This window comes from Oncorhynchus keta, chromosome 25, assembly GCF_023373465.1.
Source record: "Oncorhynchus keta strain PuntledgeMale-10-30-2019 chromosome 25, Oket_V2, whole genome shotgun sequence".
Classification (NCBI taxonomy): domain Eukaryota; kingdom Metazoa; phylum Chordata; class Actinopteri; order Salmoniformes; family Salmonidae; genus Oncorhynchus; species Oncorhynchus keta.
In genome coordinates this window covers 10,923,535-10,945,109 of record NC_068445.1, presented here as the reverse complement: position 1 = coordinate 10,945,109, position 21,575 = coordinate 10,923,535, and the positions used below count along the sequence as shown (strand labels likewise).

The following is a 21,575-nucleotide window of genomic DNA, read 5'->3' as shown; positions in this document are numbered from 1 at the left end:
AACAGTACTTTATAAACTCTGCAACAACAACAAAAAAGTCCCTCTTTTCAGGACCGTCATTCAAAGAGAATTTGTAAAAATCCAAATAACTTCACAGATCTTCATTGTAAAGGGTTTAAAACACTGTTTCCCATGCTTGTTCAATGAACCATAAACAATTAATGAACATGCACCTGTGGAACGGTCGATAAGACACTTGGACGGTAGGCAATTAAGGTCACAGTTATGAAAACTTAGGACACTGAAGAAGCCTTTCTACTGACTCTGAAAAACACCAAACGTGAACGTGTCTTAGACATGCTGCTAGGAGGCATGATGACTACTGATGTGGCCAGGGCAATAAATTGCAATGTCCGTACTGTGAGACACCAATTTCGGCGCTACAGGGAGACAGAACGGACAGCTGATCGTCCTCTCAGTGGCAGACCAAATGTAACAACACCTGCACAGGATGGGTACATCCGAACATCACACCTGCGGGACAGGTACAGGATGGCAACAACTGTCTGAGTTACACCAGGTACGCACAATCCCTCCATCAGTGCTCAGACTGTCCGCAATAGGCTGAGGGAGGCTGGACTGAGGGCTGTTGTAAGGCAGGTCCTCACCAGACATCACCAGACATTTCTGTTAGTCACGTCTGTGGAACTTGTTCAGTTTATGTCTCAGTTGTTGAGTCTTGTTATGTTCATACAAATATTTACACATGTTAAGTTTGCTGAAAATAAAACGCAGTTGACAGTGAGAGGACATTTCTTTTTTTGCTGAGTTTAAGTCTAGTTCTATACAGTGGATTCTGAACTAGGTTAGCATGGCAGGTGTCAAGGCATGTCTAATCTAAATGCCCAGGCAGACAAGGAGTGAGATTGAGGAAGGGAGCAGGTGTGTCAGATAGTGGGAGAACGTGGTGGTGCTAATACAAGGACAGCGTCCTATAGTGTAGGTAAGTGTCCTGTGAGAGGTGGCGAGATGTAGAAAGAGAATTGTGTGAGAGACTGCCTGGAGGGGGATTAATCCCTAGTCCATTTCAACCCGCTATCTGTCAGTCACCTGCTTTGAACTGTGGAAGATCAAAGTCCTGTGGGATTGGAGTCACAGTGAGGGGAAATTTAATTACTGTGACACAGACAGCCTTTACTAGCCATGAGGGGTAGATGAGAGATGGTATGGGATGAATACCCCACTCAGAATGCTATTTTTGAGTATTGACATTCTGGAATGTACCTGCATTCTATTATAGAGTTCTCATAAGGGCAATTGGCATCTACAATACATAGTAGTTTTCTAGGCTGAACGGAGAGGAAAGGGATTTCCCTACACTCAGGAAGGATTTAGCCGGAGCAGCAGTGAATCTGACCTCTCATCAGGTTGTGTTTCATCCTCTTGAAGAGCTGTCTGTCGTAAGTGCGTCTGTCTTCATGCTGCCTTTTACGACAGGTTCCTGTGTAATACAAATGATGGTTTCACCTTCAGGAGAGCAGAGACAACCTGAGATCTCGAGCACACACACACACACACACACCTTTGTCCAACCCCGAGAGTCTGTGTGACGGTTTGGTTGGAGTGAGAGGATTCATATTCAGGACCTTATAAAGCTGTCCAAAGGCTAGGAGGCGTAGCGCATGCTGAAACAGACAGACACAGTATGAAACCAGACAGAATGAGGGCACAAAACAAGAGTCAAAAACAACCATAAGCCCTATAGAAATGAGTGATGCTAGAAATGCCTACTAGAACGTAATCAATGGGTGAATTAAATATGGAACTATCGATCAATAGCATGTATTTAATATTCTGCTATTTAAGTCTATATGAAGGAAGTTAGCAGTACTTTCACAAGCCAATGCCAGCATGCGGAATTGAGTTACACATGGTCGCAGTTGGAATTGTACAGGCATTGCTATGCCAAAGTCTAGCAGTACCCCATTAATTTATTTGATTAGTATTTTACTAGGATCCCCAATTAGCTCTTCCTAGTGTCCAAATAGGAAACAAAACAAACAAAATACATAACACTACAATTAATAATGTTATACAAAAAAAAATATTAAAATGTCTCTTTAATACTGTGCATTTCCCAGCCTCTGTTCTGGACCTGGGGAATGTGAAGAGACCTCTGGCTGCATGTCTTGTGAGGTACCGATGAGTATCTGAACTGTGTGTAAACTGCTTCAGTACCAGTTCAGTAGATTTGGCATGGGTCCCCAGATCCCCAAAAAGTTCTACAGCGGCACCATCAAGAGCATCCTGACCGATTGCATCACTGCCTGGTATGGTAACTGCTCGGTATCTGACTACAGAGGAGTGTGTATGGCCCAGTACATCACTGGAGCCAAGCTTTCTGCCATCCAGGACCCATATACTAAGCGGTGTCAGAGGAAGGCCCAAAAAACTGTCAAAGACTCCAGTCACCCAAGTCATATACTGTTCCTCTGCTACCGTACGGCAAGCGATACCGCAGCGCCAAGTCTAGGACTAAAAGGCTCCTTAAAAGCTTCTACCCCCAAACCATAAGACTGATGAACAATTCATAAAATGGCCAACCGGACTATTTACATTGACGACCCCCGCTTTGCTTTTACACTGCTGCTACTCCCCGTTTATTATCTATGCATCGTCACTTTACCCCTACCTACATGTACAAATTACCTCGACTAATCTGTACCACAGCACATTGACTCGGTACCGCTACCCCATCTATAGCCTCTTTATTGTGTTACTTTAAATAAATAAAAATTTACTTCAGTTTTTTTTTGTAAATATTTTCTTAACTCTATTTCTTGAACTGCATTGTTGGTTAAGGGCTTGTAACTAAGCCTTTCACGGTAAGGTCTACACTTGTATTTAGCGCATGTTACAAATCGAATTTGATTTGACCTCTTCCCATTTTAACAACCATAGAGTCTACATGTTTTGACCATAACAGCTTGCTATCTAGGCTTTTACCCCCAGCAGTTTTAACTTTCTCAATCACCACATTATTCAGTAAGAGATTTTGGAAAGAGTTGTTACATTGGGAACATATACACAATTGCAACAACCATGACTTACTGTACAGTGCATATGAACAGAACAGATTTCCTCCTACCTGGAGCGAGAAACCGAGAGATCCTCCTCACCTTCCTCTACCCTCCCAATAGTATTACATTGCATTCTGCTCAGGGACAGGGGCAGTCTAGAAGTGTTTTATGTAAGCAGCATTAAGCAGTGCTGGTGCGCTGGGAATGCTTTCCCACGCTCGTTGGTGGGCTAATTAGGCCTCCATCATGAGTGTCCTCAGCTCCAAGGGGCTGTAGAGGTCGAGTCTGGGGTGCTGTAGCAGCACTGATCTAACTATAGACCTTGACTGGGCCTCTGGAGTGGCCTTGTGCCACTTTAAATAAACCTCATCATCGAATCAAAGTGAGGGAGAAGGTACTATAACGAGGAGAGCAGTGTCATTTCTTTCCCGATGTCTGACTTTACAGCATTGTAGGCATGTAATATACAGTTGAAGTTGGAAGTGTACATACACCTTAGCCAAATACATTTTAACTCAGTTTTTCACAATTCCTGACATTTAATCCTAGTAAAAATTCCCTGTCTAAGGTCAGCTATATCACCAGTTTATTTTAAGAATGTGAAATGTCAGAATAAGCGTAGAGAGAATAATTTATTTCAGCTTTTATTTCATTCCCAGTGGGTCAGAAGTTTACATACACTCAATTAGTATTTGGTAGCATTGCCTTTAAATTGTTTATCTTTGGTCAAACGTTTCAGGTAGCCTTCTACAAGCATCCCACAATAAATTGGGTGAATTTTGGCCCATTCCTCCTGACAGAGCAGTTGTAACAGAGTCAGGTTTGTAGGCCTCCTTGCTCGCACACGCCTTTTCAGTTCTGCCCACAAATTTCTATGGGATTGAGGTCAGGGCTTTGTGATGGCCACTCCAATACCTTGACTTTGTTGTCCTTAAGCCATTTTGACACAACTTTGGAAGTATGCTTGGGGTCATTGTCCATTTGGAGGACCCATCTGTGACCAAGCTTTAACTACCTGACTGATGTCTTGAGATGTTGCTTCAATATATCCACATAATTTTCCATCCTTATGATGCCAACTATTTTGGGAAGTGCACCAGACCCTCCTGCAGCAAAGCACCCCCACAACATGATGCTGCCACCCCCGTGCTTCACGGTTGGGATGGTGTTCTTCGGCTTGCAAGCCTCCCCTTTTTTCCTCCAAATATAACAATGGTCATTATGACCAAAACGTTCTATTTTTGTTTCATCAGACCAGAGAACATTTCTCCAAAAAGTACAATCTTTGTCCCCATGTGCAGTTGCAAACTGTAGTCTGGCTTTTTTATGGCGGTTTTGGAGCAGTCGCTTCTTGCTGAGCGGCCTTCCAGATTATGTAGATATAGGACTCGTTTTACTGTGGATATAGATACTTTTCTACCTGTTTCCTCCAGCATCTTCACAAGGTCCTTAGCTGTTGTTCTGGGATTGATTGGCACTTTTCGCACCAAAGTACATTCATCTCTAGGAGACAAAACGCATCTCCTTCCTGAGCGGTATGACAGCTGTGGGGTCCCTTGGTGTTTATACTTTGTTTGTACAGATGAACGTGGTACCTTCAGGCATTTGGAAATTGCTCCCAAGGATGAACCAGACTTGTGGTCTACAATTATTTTTCTGAGGTCTTGGTTGATTTCTTTGGATTTTCCCATGATGTCAAGCAAAGAGGCACTTAGTTTGAAGGTAGGCCTTGAAATACATCCACAGGTACACCTCCAAGTGACTCAAATGATGTCAATTAGCCTATCAGAAGCTTCTAAAGCCATGACATTTTCTGGAATTTTCCAGGGCTGTTTAAAGGCACAGTCAACTTAGTGTATGTAAACTTCTGACCCACTGGAATTGTGATACAGTGAATTCTAAATTAAATCATCTGTCTGTAAACAATTGTTGGAAAAATTACTTGTGTCATGCACAAAGTAGATATCCTAACTGACTTGCCAAAACTATAGTTTATTAAAAAGAAGACATTTGTGGAGTGGTTGAAAAACTAGTTTTAATGACTTCTACCTAAGTGTATGTAAACTTCCGACTTCAACTGTATGTATTGTAGGTATGTAACTGATGTATTTAAGTGTCTCACCTGTGCATTGTGAGTGATAGCCTGAGCTTGTTGGCCTGTGATCACTGACAAGGTGTCTGTTGGCTCCTTCTCACAGGGGTCGTGAACTCCCGGCCCATCTGGAACCGCAGTAAAAATCCACATACATTATATGGGCTTACTGGGCTAACTCAGCCCATCCACCCCCAGTGAATGGGCACAGTAAGCCCCATTGAGGTCAGCAGACCACTTTCCCAGGGGATACCTGGATAGAAAACCTCATAGTCCCTGTGACTGACCTGGGAGGAGGATCCCTGAGGCGATGCACTCCATGACCCTGCGCAGGGCCTCTCCGGGCCCCAGAGGTCGGTTACAGGTTGCTATGGCCTTCTCACAGATCAGCTCTAGGGGCTAGGGGGAAGAGAATATTAGGTATTTTATTAGGATCCCCATTTGCTACTTCTAAAGCTGTATCCACTCTTCCCGGGGCCCACACAAAGCATTAAATAACCTTAATAGGCAAGTAAATCACAAAAAGGACAGAACTACATACATTTACAATACAAATACACGCTTTCGTACATGTATGCCTTAGCATCCCATGCATTATGTACTCATTACAACAACAATACTGCATTTTCCAATATTTTATAACCCATTGCTCCCTTTTGTTCTACTTTACTGCTTAGACAATTGCTTTGTCTAAGCAGGTCCTGATATCTGAATCTCACAGCACCAGTTCTGTGAACACCAGGAGAGAATCTCACAACATCAAGAACAATCTGTGATTTTTCCATTTTGACGTCAACACTATGCACAATCATGTTATTCAAAGACACTAGTGAACGCAAGCACAACACACAAAAGAGAAACTGCAATAATCACGAGGAGTTTCACGGAAGTCATTAACTCCTATTCAGTTACACCGTGAACAGAGCCACTTTTCACGCAGCAACCTTGAATCGTATGGAGTTGCACCAAAGTATCACTCCTGCTACGTTCCCCTAAAGCAAACGCAGCAACAATGAACAGAATAGCGTCTCACGCACTCAGGTAAATTCCTGACGTGAATAAAGCTACCTTGAGAGGGACAACACCACACACAGAAGATATCTTAACTCAACAGCACCAAATATACAGTGCATTCCTAAAGTAATCAAACCCCTTGAATTTCTTCCACATTTTGTTACGCAAGACTTATTCTAAAATGGATCGTTTTTTTCCTCAATCTACACACAATACCCGATTATGACAAAGCTTTGCAAATGTATTAAGTATTCAAACATCTGCTATCTGAGCAGCTAACCGATGGCTGCAGCTGTACATAGTCTATCGGTAAATAGCCCACCCAATTTACCTACCTACCTCATTTATTTATATTTATATTATACTGTTTATATTTATTTACTTTTCTGCTCTTTCGCACACCAGTATCTCTACCTGTACATAACCATCTGATCATTTATCACTCCAGTGTTAATCTGCAAAATTGTAATTATTCGCCTACCTCCTTATGCACACAATGTATATAGTCTCTTTTATTTTTTTATACTGTGTTATTGACTTGTTAATTGTTTACTCCATGTGTAACTCTGTGTTGTCTGTTCACACTGCTATGCTTTATCTTGGCCAGGTCGCAGTTGTAAATGAGAACTTGTTCTCAACTAGCCTACCTGGTTAAATGTGAAATAAAAAAAAGATGAAAAAAAATTCAGACCCTTCACTCAGTACTTTGTTGAAGCACCTTTGGCAGCAATTACAGCCTAGCATCAATGACGCTACAAGCTTGGCACATCTGTATTTGGGGAGTTACTGTTATTCTTCTCTGTGGATCCTCTCAAGCTCTGTCAGGTTGGATGGGGAGCGTTGCTGCAAATCTATTTTCAGGTTTCTCCAGAGATGTTAGATCGGGTTCAAGTCCGGGCTCTGGTTGGGCCACTCAAGGACATTCAGAGACTTGTCCCGAAGCCACTCCTGCGTGTCTTGGCTGTGTTTTTAGGGTCGCTGTCCTATTGGAAGGCGAATCTTCACCCCAGTCTGATGTCTTGAGCACTGGACCAGGTTTTCATCAAGGATCTCTCTGTACTTTACTCTGTTCATCTTTCTCTTGATCCGGAATAGTTTACCATCCCTGCCACTGAAAAATATCCCCACAGCATGATGCTGCCACCATGCTTCACCGTAGGGAGAGTCCTTTAGGTGTCTTTTAGCAAACTCCAAGCAGGCCGTCGTGTTCTTGGTCACCTCGGTCAGGCTCTTCTCCACCGATTGCTCAGTTTGGCCGGGGGGACAGTTCTAGGAAACGTCTTGGTGGTTCCAAACTTCTTCCATTTAAGAATGTGGCAGTGTGTTTTTGGGGAACCTTCAATGAGTCAGACGTCTTTTGGTACCCTTTCCGAGATATGTGCCTCTCCACAATCCTGTTTTGGAGCCCTACAGGAAATTCCGTCGACCTCGTGGCTTGGTTTTTACTCTGCCCTGCACTGTCAACAGTGGGACTTGATATAGACAGGTGTGTGCCTTTCCAAATCATGTCCAATCAATTGAATTTCATCACAGGTGGCCTATCACAAAATGTTGAAACATCTCAAGGACATCAAGGATGATCAATGGAAACAGGATGCACCTGAGCTCAATTTCGAGTCTCATAGCAAATCGTCTGAATACAAATGTAAATAAGGTATTTGTTTTTTATATAAAATGTAAAATATATATAAAATGTTTTTATTTAATCCATTTTAAAATCAGGCTGTAACATAACAAAATGTGGAAAAGGGGAAGGGGTCTGAATACCTTACGAATGCACTGTACATGATGTGCATACACAAACATACACCTCTTCCTCCTCTCCCTGGACCACTTACCCATCCTTTGAGAGGCTCCCACACAGTTAGTCTGTTGCACATGTCTCTGAAAATACGCATGACGATGACACACGACTTCAGATCGGTCACTCTGGCCTACAATGTGAACAGACAATGTGAACAGACTCACAATTAGAGTCCAGTGATGATAAAACACATGTACAGTCCACCATCAGGATTGCTCAATTCTTCAGTCATACAAAGGATATTAAGCCATTTAATGTTCCCCAAATAACCCTCTAGGGAGCAAACAGTTCTGAATGAGGCATGTGAAATCAGAACAGATGTCCCACCTGGAACCATTTGGTGTGTCTGAGCGTTGCCAGGGCAGCCTGGCACCACCGCCCGTCCAGCACCTCATCAAGCCCCTCCACCTCCACGCCTTCCTCTGGAAAGAGGGACGGGATGAGGACACAGATTGCATTGCCCAGGGGGCCTTCAGACAGACTGCAGCACAAACACAGGCTGCATCTGAAATGGTACCCTATTCCCTATGCAGGTGGTGGTCAAAAGGAGTGCACTTTAGGGAATAGGGTGCCTATTTAGGACGTAACCATAGGCACACAGGCAAGTAGGGTGGCTGGCTATAATTAGCTTCCTACTGGTCAGATAATATTTTTAAAATGGGGAGAATGGAAGGTGATAATATCTGGAGATTAGTTCTGTGACTACTGTCTTGAGGATCTCAAGGACGTTTAGAGAAGTAGTGGGAAAGCATTGGTATTGTGAAGTTGAAAAAATGTAATTGAGTCATAATTCAATTCGTTTGTCAGGCATCGTAGTAGGACCCCATGCTGGTATTTTCTGTCTTGCAGGTCAATCAGATGTTTATGGTTACTAAATCACACAGGCTTACTATGGGATCAAACCTACCCTGTCATGGCTGGAACTGAGCCATGGGAGAAAATAAAAAACAACAGTAGAACAAACAGAGTGAGGACGCCACCATGGAAAGAAAGTGAAGACTCAGTTTCCCGGGAGCAGCTACGGGGTGAATGTTTTCTCATCCCAGAGCAGACCACACTAAAGAACTCTGGGCTTAGTAAAAGAGATATCCTCTTCATCCCCTACAAATAATTAAATGTGGAAAATTGGCAATGGAACCAACATTAAATTACAACATCTACTGTATATAGGCTTACAGCTAGAACCACAACCAATTATGGCTATTTCAAAGTTACAAAAAGATAACCCCGCTCCGCACAATCGAATGCCTTTTTTTGGCATGAATTATAATCGCGAGTACCGCTTATTTTAGAATAGGTAATTGTATTATGTGATGAATAAATGACTCCAAATGTTGGGACAGGTTTTTCACTCAAATATTTATATTACCATCGACTAACCAAATTGGATAGTCATAGCCACTTATTTTTAGGTTTTAAATGTTAATTCCTGGCTTGGTTTATTGAGCGAGTTTGGAAATAAAATTGATTTTATGATTTCTTCAATTGCAAATTCTTGGTCTAAGATTATTCGCTTTTGAATTTAGTGGTCACACTGGCCATTTCAAATGTAAGGATAGTAGCCATGTGCAGCAGCATACTGTATTTACGGAGGGGATAGTAAGAGCAGTCGATGTGTGGTTTTGCAGATCTTTGCCATAGAGACCATTGTGAAAGCTGGACATTATGGAAGAGTTGGAACACAAACAAGGTGAGAAAATGATGCAAATGGGTTAACCCATGTCACACTTCCTAATGCTAGACTGAGGGCCTTCATGGTCTGCCCCAGGGGAGACCTGGGAAAAATAAAGTACAGTCATCTGCTAAGGATCTTGGCCCATGCAAAGACTTAAACAGGACCATAGTGGCACAGAATATACACTACAGTGGCACGAAATAGTATGTGAACCCTTTGGAATTACCTGGACTTCTGCATGAATTTGACATCAAATTTGATCTGATCTTCATCTAAGTCACAACAATAGACAGTGTGCTTAAACTAATAACTCAAATTATTGAATTGTTCTTAATGCAATAAACATTCAAAGTGTAGGTTGGGGAAAAGTATGTGAACCACTACGCTAATGACTTCTCCAAAAGCTAATTGGACTCAGGAGTCAACTAGCCTGGAGTCGAATCAATGAGATTTGGTTAGAGCTGCCCTGCCCCATAAAAAGAAACTCACAAAATTTGAGTTTGCTATTCACAAGAAGCATTGCCTGATGAGAACCATGCTTCGAACAAACAAGATCTCAGAAGACCTAAGATTAAGAATTGTTGCCTTGCATAAAGATGGAAAGGGTTATAAAAGTATCTCTAAAAGTCAGTCCACGATAAGACAAATTGTCTATAAATGGTGAAATTCCAGCACCGTTGCTACTCTCCCTTGGAGTGACCATCCTGCAAAGACGACTGCAAGAGCTCAGCGCAGAATGCTCAGAAGGGTTAAGAAGAATCCTACACTGTCAGCAAAAGACTTACAGAAATCTCTGGAAGATGCTAACATCTCTGTTGATGAGTCTACAATATGTAAAACACTAAACAAGAATAGTGTTCATGGAGGACACCATGGAAGAAGCCACTGCAGGTCTGAAGTTCGCAAAAGAGCATCTGGATGTTCCACAACGCTACTGGCAAAATATTCTGTGGACAGATGAAAGTTGTGTTGTTTGGAAAGAACACACAACACTATGTCTGGTGAAAAAAAGGCACAGCACAGCACACCAACATCGAAACCTCATAACTGTAAAGAGGAAGCAACATGGTTTGGGGCCGCTTTGCTGCCTCGCCTCCGGACAGCTTGCTATCAGACGGAAAAATGAATTCAAGACATTTCGCAGGAGAATGTAAGGCTGTCTCTGTCTGCCAATTGAAGCTCAACAGAAGAAAGTACGCCTTCTGGAGTGGCCCAGTCAGTCCTGACCTCAAACCGATTGAGATGCTGTGGCATGACCTCAAGAGAGCCATTCACACCAGACATCCCAAGAATAATGTGGAACTGAAACAGTTTTGTAAAGAGAAATAGTCCAAAATTCCTCCTGCCTGTTGTGCAGGTCTGATCCGCAACTACAGAAAACATTTGGTTGAGGTTACTGCTGCCAAAAGAGGGTCAACCTGTTATTAAATCCAAGGGTTCACATACTTTCTCCAACCTGCACAGTGAATGACACAGTGTTCGATAAAGACATGAAAAATGATAATATTTTGTGTGTTATTAGTTGAAACAGACTGTCTTTTGTCATGACCAATTTATGCAGAAATTCAGGTAATTCTAAAGGGTTCATACTTTTTCTTTCCACTATATATCTCAGTCCCTCCAGGATTTCGCAGGGATTTTTTGTGATATTTACAGGTAAAAAATATTGATTTTGCTGTGGCAATTCCAGCAATTTGAGAGGCAACATGCAATGATCTTGTCCAATTTGTGGTGAAAATGCACTGACGAGGGAAAATGTTTGTTGGCATGTGGTTTGGTTGAACCATATTATGTGGCGATTGGTTAAAATTGCGAGCACTCTTTTAGTACTGCAGTGATGGGTCTCAGTTTAATGCGATAATATTGCAATGATTTGACTGTTTTCTGCATAAATAGTTCAGTGATTGTTCAAATTTTCAAGCCCTCGCATAAAAAAAAAATGATGAAAAAAAACAGGCGAATGGAGCCTCAAGAGTCTTTCCTACGCAGAATTGTCTCCCCAGTTTCCACCAGCTGCAGGTCATGACGAAGCCATCAATCACAAGGAACACATTCTAAAATGACAACCCCAATTAGAGCTCTCTGCGTCATCAGCTTAGACTTTGATTAGTGACCACAAAACGAAGACAATTAATAACACGTATTAATATCTAGGCAGCAGCTAATGGGGATCCATAATAAATACAAATACAACTGGTTTTACAACATGAAATTATGGTATGTCATTCTGAGCAAATCAACAGTAAAGTTAGAGTCGTCAAATATCAATGGGCAAAGAAGTCTTCAACAAAATATCAAATATGTTGAATATCGGCAATCAAGAAGGCAGTTGGATACCAGTTGCCTGTCTTCTGTCGGCTCTCTCAATTGGACATTGACCAGAACTTCATGGTGTACAGCGACCAGAATTTCATGGTGTACAGCAGGGCTGTTCAATGTTGGCCCTGGCAGGTGAAAATACTTCTGGTTTTCATCCTCTCCTACTAATTCAGACCTGGGACAGCTGGTGAGTGCAATTAACCTACGAAGTAGAAACAAAAAACAGAAAGGTTTCGGCCCTCTAGGAACGGAATTGAACAGCCCTGGTGTAGAGTAACCCAGAGAAGAAAAGTACATTGAACAGAGTGGGGAAGAGGAGCGACGTCTAGGGCTAGGCAGAGAGTGGTTTTATAATGGGAGCCCCTTGTACCCGGGCGTCCTGCGCTGGGTCTCGTCCCTATGCTGGCTGGTTGATAATCCAAACACTGGGCTGGGGTGCTGTGGTAAAATAAAGACATTTGCACACTATATAATACTCCCAAACATTCTATGGAGAGAACCGTTTCCGGGCAATGTGTCTTCCTCAGGGTTGAGGATGCTGTGGTAAGAAATAGATTATATGGATAGAACAAACTTCAGTATAGTCAGTGTTCTACTCATGTTGTTCCCCAGAACTAGAGGTTGCTTGAGAGCTTGTGCTGAAGTGACATTGTGTTGATTACACAATTAAAATGAAACCGTGTAGAATATTTAGAGGCTGAGGGCTAAATCTTTCTCTCCTAGCATTCATCTGCTCATTTTGCCCCAATTTCGTGATATCAAATTTTTAGTTACAGTCTTGTCCCATCGCTGCAACTCCCCTATGGACTTGGGAGAGGCAAAGGCCGAGAGCAATGCGTCCTCCGATGCTTCTTGACACACTGCACGCTTATCCCCAAATGTGTCGGAGGAAACACCGCCCAGCTGGCAACCGGAGTCAGCTTGCAGGGATCCGGCCCGCCACAAGGAGTCGCTAGAGCGCGATGGGACAAGGAAATCCAGGCCGGCCAAACCCTCCCCTAAACCAGACGACGCTGGGCCAGTTGTGCGCCGCCTCATGGGTCTCCCGGTCACGGCCGGCTGTGACACAACCTGGGATTAAAACCCGGGTCACTGCAATGCAGTGCTTTAGACCGCTGCGCCACTCGGGAAGCCCGAGTGTTTCACAACTAACACTCAATGCAACATTTATGCTGCGAGGACCTTTTGTACAGAATGCTTAAAATATTTTATTTCAGGTCTCCCCTAGAAGGGTTGACACACTACAATAGGTTTTACATAATTGCTGCTCTTCCCATCCTTGAAGTCATTTTATTTTCATTCTCTTTTTAAAAAGCACAGCATAAGCACTCCTCTCAGTCTCCAACGCTGCATTTTGCAGTTTCCCACTAACTGGATGTTGGGCAACGATAGGATAAGCACCCTGACACTCTGTTAGACAAAAATAATGAGAGAGCGCTGTACGGAGAAATCGGAGACAGATGATTATTTTCACAACAGACCACCTCCGGTCAGCTTTCAACCCTCCTTTATCACCCTTCTCCATTACCTCTTTTCTCCACACCCCATTCTTGTCATCTTTAACCCCTGCTTTGTACATCACTCATTCCCTCAACCTCTCCTAAATTGTCATTTTCTCAATAAAAATAACAGTTCAGGTTTTACATGTTGATACATTTTAAAAGTTATATTGGCTCCAGCTGGAACAGCTTTATGTTTATTTCAATTTTTCAGATAAAATCATACATTCAAATAATTACATTAACAAATAATCTTATTAGAGGACAGACAGAGGGGTAAATACCTTGGTCTTTGGCAGTGTGTTCATCTCTCATGGCCAGTGAGGACAGGGTGACCTTCAGGGAGAATTTGGGGTCGTTGATGTTGACCACCCAGATGGCGGACTGCGACACGCTGGACCGCACCTCGTACTTGTCCTCCGTCAGTGTCTGTAAGGGCAACCAACGAGGGTTGAGGCAGCTCTGGCATGTACACAATATGTTCAACATATTCCCATTACACACTATTATATTATTACAACTTAAAATTATCAGAACATGTTTGAACGTCATAGGCATAACAAAACTTCCAATTCCATTTCCAATACATCATTTTGTAGTGATTATGTTCACAAGGAGAAATGTGTATTATCTCGTCGAGTAGCTAGTTCCTTCGAAGAATGCATAATGTCTCTCCTTGTGTCAACCTCACTCCACTTCCTTTGCTGAAAAGCCGAGAGGTGCAAATGGAATCGTCCCTTGATGATAGTCTGCATAGCAGACTGGATCGGTAATTAACTGGGTGATAAGGAGGGAGCGAGGAAGCACAGGGAGACCATGTACAGTAGTCAGCTCTGCACTGCACTACAGAAAGCAATGGTAGATGTAGTCATGTCTGCACTGCACTACAGAAAGCAGTGGTGGATGTAGTCACGTCTGCACTGCACTACAGAAAGGAGTGGTGGATGTAGTCATGTCCGCACTGCACTACAGAAAGGAGTGGTGGATGTAGTCATGTCCGCACTGCACTACAGAAAGGAGTGGTGGATGTAGTCATGTCCGCACTGCACTACAGAAAGCAGTGGTGGATGTAGTCACGTCCGCACTGCACTACAGAAAGCAGTGGTGGATGTAGTCACGTCTGCACTGCACTACAGAAAGCAGTGGTGGATGTAGTCACGTCTGCACTGCACTACAGAAAGCAGTGGTGGATGTAGTCACGTCCGCACTACACTACAGAAAGCAGTGGTGGATGTAGTCACGTCCGCACTACACTACAGAAAGCAGTGGAGGATGTAGTCACGTCCGCACTACACTACAGAAAGCAGTGGTGGATGTAGTCACGTCCGCACTACACTACAGAAAGCAGTGGTGGATGTAGTCACGTCCGCACTACACTACAGAAAGCAGTGGTGGATGTAGTCACGTCCGCACTACACTACAGAAAATAGTGGTGGTATGCTCAGGTCTGCACTAGAGGTTGACACGGGAACAGGACTCCCACGGGATTCTGGCAAGAATGGGATTCAAGTTCTAAAGTCAAGTTCAGGAAAGGATCAACAGTCCACAGGAACAGGCAGTACAATAATAGTTATAAACTGAGGTTTGGGGAAGGGAAGGGATAGAAATATGTAACGTGCGGAGCATTTAATAAAAATAACTATTTCATCCTCTCCCCTTCCGTCGACTCGCACTAGCGTGCCTCACTCCAGTCGTAGCTGATCCCTACTTTACCTCAGAAGCTGTTTGTGCACTGCGCAGGCAACTGTCTCGTGAGCATGGAGCAGCAGCCAAACGGAGCATTTGCTATTGGCAACGCATTAGTGGATACTCAGACTGGTCTCAGGGCAGGTTTTGACTAGCAGTGACTTTTTCTAGCATGTTAGGAGAACACCCAGCATGTTAGGATAATTAGGTTAAGGTTAAGAAAAGGGTTAGAGTTAGCTAAAATTGGCCCTCGACACACCTAGCTACAACCAGGCCTGCCCTAAGAACAGTCTCGGTTTTCACTAATGCAATTCTGCATGCAGAGTGGGGGACAGACAGACAAGCAGCTAACGGGGGAAGTTATTTCTGATTTCGGCGCCTAAAAATTAGCACAGGACAGGAGTGATTTTTATCAGGACAGGACAGTTCAGGGGTTATAGAAGAACTGTTGCGGGATCAGGACAGGACAGGAATTCATTTTCTCTCTCGTGTCAACCTCTAGTCTGCATTACGTTACAGAAAGGAGTGGTATTCGAAACTCACAGTTGAATAATGTGACATCCCATTCATTTTAAAATGTTATGGTTAGTTTGCTAATGTAAAATGTTTGAGTACAAACGGACCTGTAGTTGCAAGGGCAGGTTGGCACTAACAGTGTACAGAAGTAATTTGGTGGGTTTGTCTCTGCACATCAGGACCAGCTCCAAATCCATGTCTCCTTTAACCAGGAGGCCCTTAGCCACAAGACCCACCCGCATCACCCCACACAGGATCGACACACTCTGGGTCCTGGTGAAGACAGAGCAGTGCAGTAATCAGCCACATTACACCATAGTTTCTAAGGACGTCATTAAGAAAGGACTGAAGAGTTATAAACTAAAATGTTTTTGTTTTCAGACACTTGTCATATGTCAAAGTTACATTTATGTAGTCTACACATTTTCACCAAAACAGAGGAAGAAATAACTACATAACTGCTTTATTAAAACCTACTACGTAGAGCAACGGAATCAGGTGGATAGTGCTAGGCTAAAAACGAAAATGTGCACCCTTTTGGGTCCCCAGGACCAGGATTAAGAAACACTCAAATGTAAAAGTACCTCAAGCCTGAAATTGTACAAGAGAACTCACTTTGTGCTGCCGTGGGTGCCTGTAGAGTCTCCAGCAGCCTTGATGTCGACGGTGGTGGTGATGGTTGGGGCCTTGCTTAGGGAGGCGTTGAGGTTGTCCATCCAGTCCGACACCTGTTTGAGGGCACATTCCACAGTGGACACCAGCTTCTGGACAGCCTCCAGCTCCTCTGGCGAAGGGTAGATGTCGACATGCTTGGCCATGACGTGGCAGTCGTCGTTGGCGAACGATCGGATGGACCTCTGAGAGGAAGGAAAAACAAATAAAAAACGAGTCATTCAGAACATGTGATCCTTTATCAATATTCTGAAGACAAATGAGTTGGCCAGTTACAGTAAGGTGTTTTCTGGGTGCCCAGACATGCCATCTTACGCCGCATACAGTGCCTTGCGAAAGTATTCGGCCCCCTTGAACTTTGCGACCTTCTGCCACATTTCAGGCTTCAAACATAAAGATATAAAACTGTATTTTTTTGTGAAGAATCAACAACAAGTGGGACAACAATCATGAAGTGGAACAACATTTATCGGATATTTCAAACTTTTTTAACAAATCAAAAACTGAAAAGTTGGGCGTGCAAAATTATTCATCCCCTTTACTTTCAGTGCAGCAAACTCTCTCCAGAAGTTCAGTGAGGATCTCTGAATGATCCAATGTTGACCTAAATGACTAATGATGATAAATACAATCCACCTGTGTGTAATCAAGTCTCCATATAAATGCACCTGCACTGTGATAGTCTCAGAGGTCTGTTAAAAGCGCAGAGAGCATCATGAAGAACAAGGAACACACCAGGCAGGTCCGAGATACTGTTGTGAAGAAGTTTAAAGCCGGATTTGGATACAAAAAGATTTCCCAAGCTTTAAACATCCCAAGGAGCACTGTGCAAGCGATAATATTGAAATGGAAGGAGTGTCAGACCACTGCAAATCTACCAAGACCTGGCCGTCCCTCTAAACTTTCAGCTCATACAAGGAGAAGACTGATCAGAGATGCAGCCAAGAGGCCCATGATCACTCTGGATGAACTGCAGAGATCTACAGCTGAGGTGGGACACTCTGTCCATAGGACAACAATCAGTCATATATTGCACAAATCTGGCCTTTATGGAAGAGTGGCAAGAAGAAAGCCATTTCTTAAAGATATCCATAAAAAGTGTTGTTTAAAGTTTGCCACAAGCCACCTGGGAGACACACCAAACATGTGGAAGAAGGTGCTCTGGTCAGATGAAACCAAAATTGAACTTTTTGGCAACAATGCAAAATGTTATGTTTGGCATAAAAGCAACACAGCTCATCACCCTGAACACATCATCCCCACTGTCAAACATGGTGGTGGCAGCATCATGGTTTGGGCCTGCTTTTCTTCAGCAGGGACAGGGAAGATGGTTAAAATTGATGGGAAGATGGATGGAGCCAAATACAGGACCATTCTGGAAGAAAACCTGATGGAGTCTGCAAAAGACCTGAGACTGGGACGGAGATTTTGTCTTCCATCAAGACAATGATCCAAAACATAAAGCAAAATCTACAATGGAATGGTTCAAAAATAAACATATCCAGGTGTTAGAATGGCCAAGTCAAAGTCCAGACCTGAATCCAATCGAGAATCTGTGGAAAGAACTGAAAACTGCTGTTCACAAATGCTCTCCATCCAACCTCACTGAGCTCGAGCTGAATTGCAAGGAGGAATGGGAAAAAATTTCAGTCTCTCGATGTGCAAAACTGATAGAGACATACCCCAAGCGACTTACAGCTGTAATTGCAGCAAAAGGTGGCGCTACAAAGTATTAACTTAAGGGGGCTGAATAATTTTGCACGCCCAAATTTTCAGTTTTTGATTTGTTAAAAAGTTTGAAATATCCAATAAATGTCGTTCCACTTCATGATTGTGTCCCACTTGTTGTTGATTCTTCACAAAAAATACAGTTTTATATCTTTATGTTTGAAGGCTAAATGTGGCAAAAGGTCGCAAAGTTCAAGGGGGCCGAATACTTGAAGGCACTGAATTTGACAGTGACACCTCCTAGCAACTGGTGCTGCTGTAACGGATGTGAAACGGCTAGCTTAGTTAGCGGTGTGCGCTAAATAGTTTCAATCGGTTACGTCACTTGCTCTGAGACCTTGAAGTAGTAATTCCCCTTGCTCTGCAAGGCCGCGGCTTTTGTGGAGCGATGGGTAACGATGCTTCGAGGGTGACTGTTGTCAGTGACAGAAGGTCCTGGTTCCGCCCGGGTAGGGCAACGGTTTAAAATTATACTGTTACATTGATGCTGTTGACCCGGAACTGGTTGCTGCAAAAGGAGGAAGGTTTGTCCTACTTAGTTAGCAGTGTGCGCTAAGCCAGTGGTTACGTGCTTGCTCTGAGACCTTGAAGTAAATCAGCTGTAGCGATGGGTAAATGTGTGCTGTTGTCGTTTGCAAAGGTCCCATGGGCGACAGCACTGCTGCCAATTTCCATTTGTCCTACTTAGGCCAGTGTTTGCTTTCCTAGAAATCAGCTGTACAGCAAATGTGTTTTGGCCCAACAGCACACAGTACAGGAGACACATGTTCCATGTTCCACTTTCCATCCCTCTCTTTCTCCATCTCTCTCCCGTCGCTCCATCCCTCTCTGTCTGCAGTGTGTAGGCACCACTCATTACAGTGGGTTATTTATGAGAGGGTTGAATAATTCATAGGCTATAGTGTGGAGACTGGGGAGGGGAGGCTCAAGTCCTCAGAGGTGGAGGTGGCGAGGTGGGTAATTTACCACGACCTAGCTAATCTCTTTCAGTACCACCAGGGCATTCACACCTCTATATCAAAAGAGAGCGGAGCACATCAACAACACATACAGTACATCTCCTATATTTCTCTTCCTCCTCTCAAACAACCTGTCTTTATTCAAGATGTGACATACAGACGCATAAAAACAGACAGTCAGACCTGAACATACATTATAGCCACAGAAACATAGCCTACTCAGACAGATCTGGCGTAGCAGTCGGACGTGTGTTTTGTCTTGTCCCGTCCTGTCTAGTGTAAATATAGTTTTCTTCGTTTTTTTTTCTGTATATATTTCGTACATATTTTAATCTCACTTTCAAACTAGAGCTGAATATACTCTCCTGCAACCCGCATCACCCAATGTGGTACGGATCTGCTTTTTCTATACTTTACTTTAGAACCGGAACCACCATCAGAAGCTAGCCAGCTAACTAGCTACTAGCTCGTACTCAGTTAGCCATTGCTAGCGGTCTTCTAAGCTAACTAGGACACCAGCGACATCAACCCAGAGCATATCAGACTGCTCTTTCTCTACCACATCTCCGGATTCCTACCGCAAGCTCTGAACCTTTACACCGGATCATCGCAACTAGCTAGCTGCAATCCGAGTGGCTACTCCTGGCTAACGTCTCTGTCCCAAAACAAGCTACAGTTAGCCTTGAGCTAAGCCCATCTCCTGACTAGCCGAAGAGGCCCAACAATACCTCTTTTGCCAATTGGCCTGGACCCTTTACTGCCGACACGGGCCCCGCCGATCCATCACGACTGGTCCGCCGACATAATCGTCCGAGGTGGTTTCAACAGGCTTTTTGTTGCGACATCGCCAAAGATCCATCTGCTGGCCAAGGCCCGCGAGCTTTCTGAAACGCTGTGTCTCCAGCTCACCCAGCGTACTAGAGCTCCTGTAGCATACTCCTGGGCTACAATTACCCGGGCCCACGACCGGTCTGTCGATATCACCGCAAGAAGAGGAATAAACAGACTCACCCCATCGCGACGTCCCCCAAAGGTTAGCTCTCTAGCCCTCGCTATCTCCCTGCTTGCTAATTCGGCCTGCTAACGGCTAGCTTGTCTAGCCCGGGCCTACGAACTGTTAGCTTGTTAGCACAGGCCTGCTAACCATCTGACTCACTGCATCCCAAACACTCTGAACCCATTTACTTTCTATCTCTCTTTGATTTTTATTTTGTTTATACCTTCTGGAAACCTGCCTCACCCACTGTGATACGGAATCGCTATCACTTTTATCATTTTTATTTTATTTTTATGACACACTCAAGAACCTCCAGACGCTAACCAGCTAACTAGCTACAAGCTATTTAGTCATTGTTAGTTTAAAAAATAAAAATTAAAAAAAAAAACCTGGATAACACTCGCCAGCCCAGCTTCCCTGCCCATCCACCGCTGCCCCCTGGACACTGATCTCTTGGCTACATAGCTGACGCACGCTGGACTGTCCATTAATCACGGTACTCCATTCTGCTTGTTTGTTTTATCTGTCGGCCCAGTTGCCTAGTCAACGCCATTTTACCTGCTGTTTGTTGTGCTAGCTGATTAGCCTCGCCTACTGTTTTTAGCTAGCTTTCCCAATTCAACACCTGTGATTACTGTATGCCTCGCTGTATGTCTCTCCCAAATGTCAATATGCCTTGTATACTGTTGTTCAGGTTAGTTATCATTGTTTTAGTTCACAATGGAGCCCCTAGATCCACTCTGCATACCCCTGTTACCTCCTTTGTCCCACCCCCACACATGCAGTGACCTCACCCATTACAACCAGCATGTCCAGAGATACAACCTCTCTCATCATCACCCAGTGCCTGGGCTTACCTCCGCTGTACCCGCACCCCACCATACCCCTGTCTGCGCATTATGCCCTGAATATATTCTACCATGCCCAGAAACCTGCTCCTCTTATCCTCTGCCCCCAACGCTCTAGGCGACCAGTTTTGATAGCCTTTAGCCGCACCCTCATACTACTCCTTCTCTGTTCCGCGGGTGATGTGGAGGTAAACCCCGGCCCTGCATGTCCCCAGGTACCCTCATTTGTTGACTTCTGTGATCGAAAAAGTCTTGGTTTTATGCATGTCAACATCAGAAGCCTCCTCCCTAAGTTTGTTTTACTCACTGCTTTAGCACACTCTGCTAACCCTGATGTCCTTGCCGTGTCTGAATCCTGGCTCAGGAAGGCCACCAAAATTCAGAGATTTCCATACCCAACTATAACATCTTCCGTCAAGATAGAACTGCCAAAGGGGCGGAGTCGCAGTCTACTGCAGAGATAGCCTGCAAAGTAATGTCATACTTTCCAGGTCCATACCCAAACAGTTTGAACTACTAATTTTGAAAATTACTCTCTCCAGAAACAAGTCTCTCACTGTTGCCGCCTGCTACCGACCCCGCCAGCTCCCAGCTGTGCCCTGGACACCATTTGTGAATTGATCGCCCCCATCTAGCTTCAGAGTTTGTTCTGTTAGGTGACCTAAACTGGGATATGCTTAACACCCCGGCAGTCCTACAATCTAAGCTAGATGCCCTCAATCTCACGCAAATCATCAAGGAACCCA

At 43.9% G+C, this 21,575-nt stretch overlaps 1 protein-coding gene across 6 annotated transcripts in view; it reads right to left on the bottom strand.

Moving 5' to 3' along the window:
* LOC118358155 (spermatid perinuclear RNA-binding protein-like) overlaps positions 1–21,575 on the bottom strand; it is a 59,762-nt gene that overhangs the window by 16,342 nt on the left and 21,845 nt on the right. For all 6 annotated transcript variants that reach the window (XM_035735645.2, XM_035735646.2, XM_035735647.2 and 3 more), the window contains 9 exons: positions 16,241–16,482; positions 15,733–15,898; positions 13,708–13,852; positions 8,258–8,352; positions 7,965–8,060; positions 5,400–5,511; positions 5,143–5,240; positions 1,523–1,625; positions 1,358–1,441 (listed from right to left, as the gene is read on the bottom strand). In XM_035735645.2, the coding sequence (XP_035591538.1) occupies positions 1,358–1,441; positions 1,523–1,625; positions 5,143–5,240; positions 5,400–5,511; positions 7,965–8,060; positions 8,258–8,352; positions 13,708–13,852; positions 15,733–15,898; positions 16,241–16,482 (1,141 nt within the window). The remainder of the gene's footprint in view (positions 1–1,357; positions 1,442–1,522; positions 1,626–5,142; positions 5,241–5,399; positions 5,512–7,964; positions 8,061–8,257; positions 8,353–13,707; positions 13,853–15,732; positions 15,899–16,240; positions 16,483–21,575) is intronic.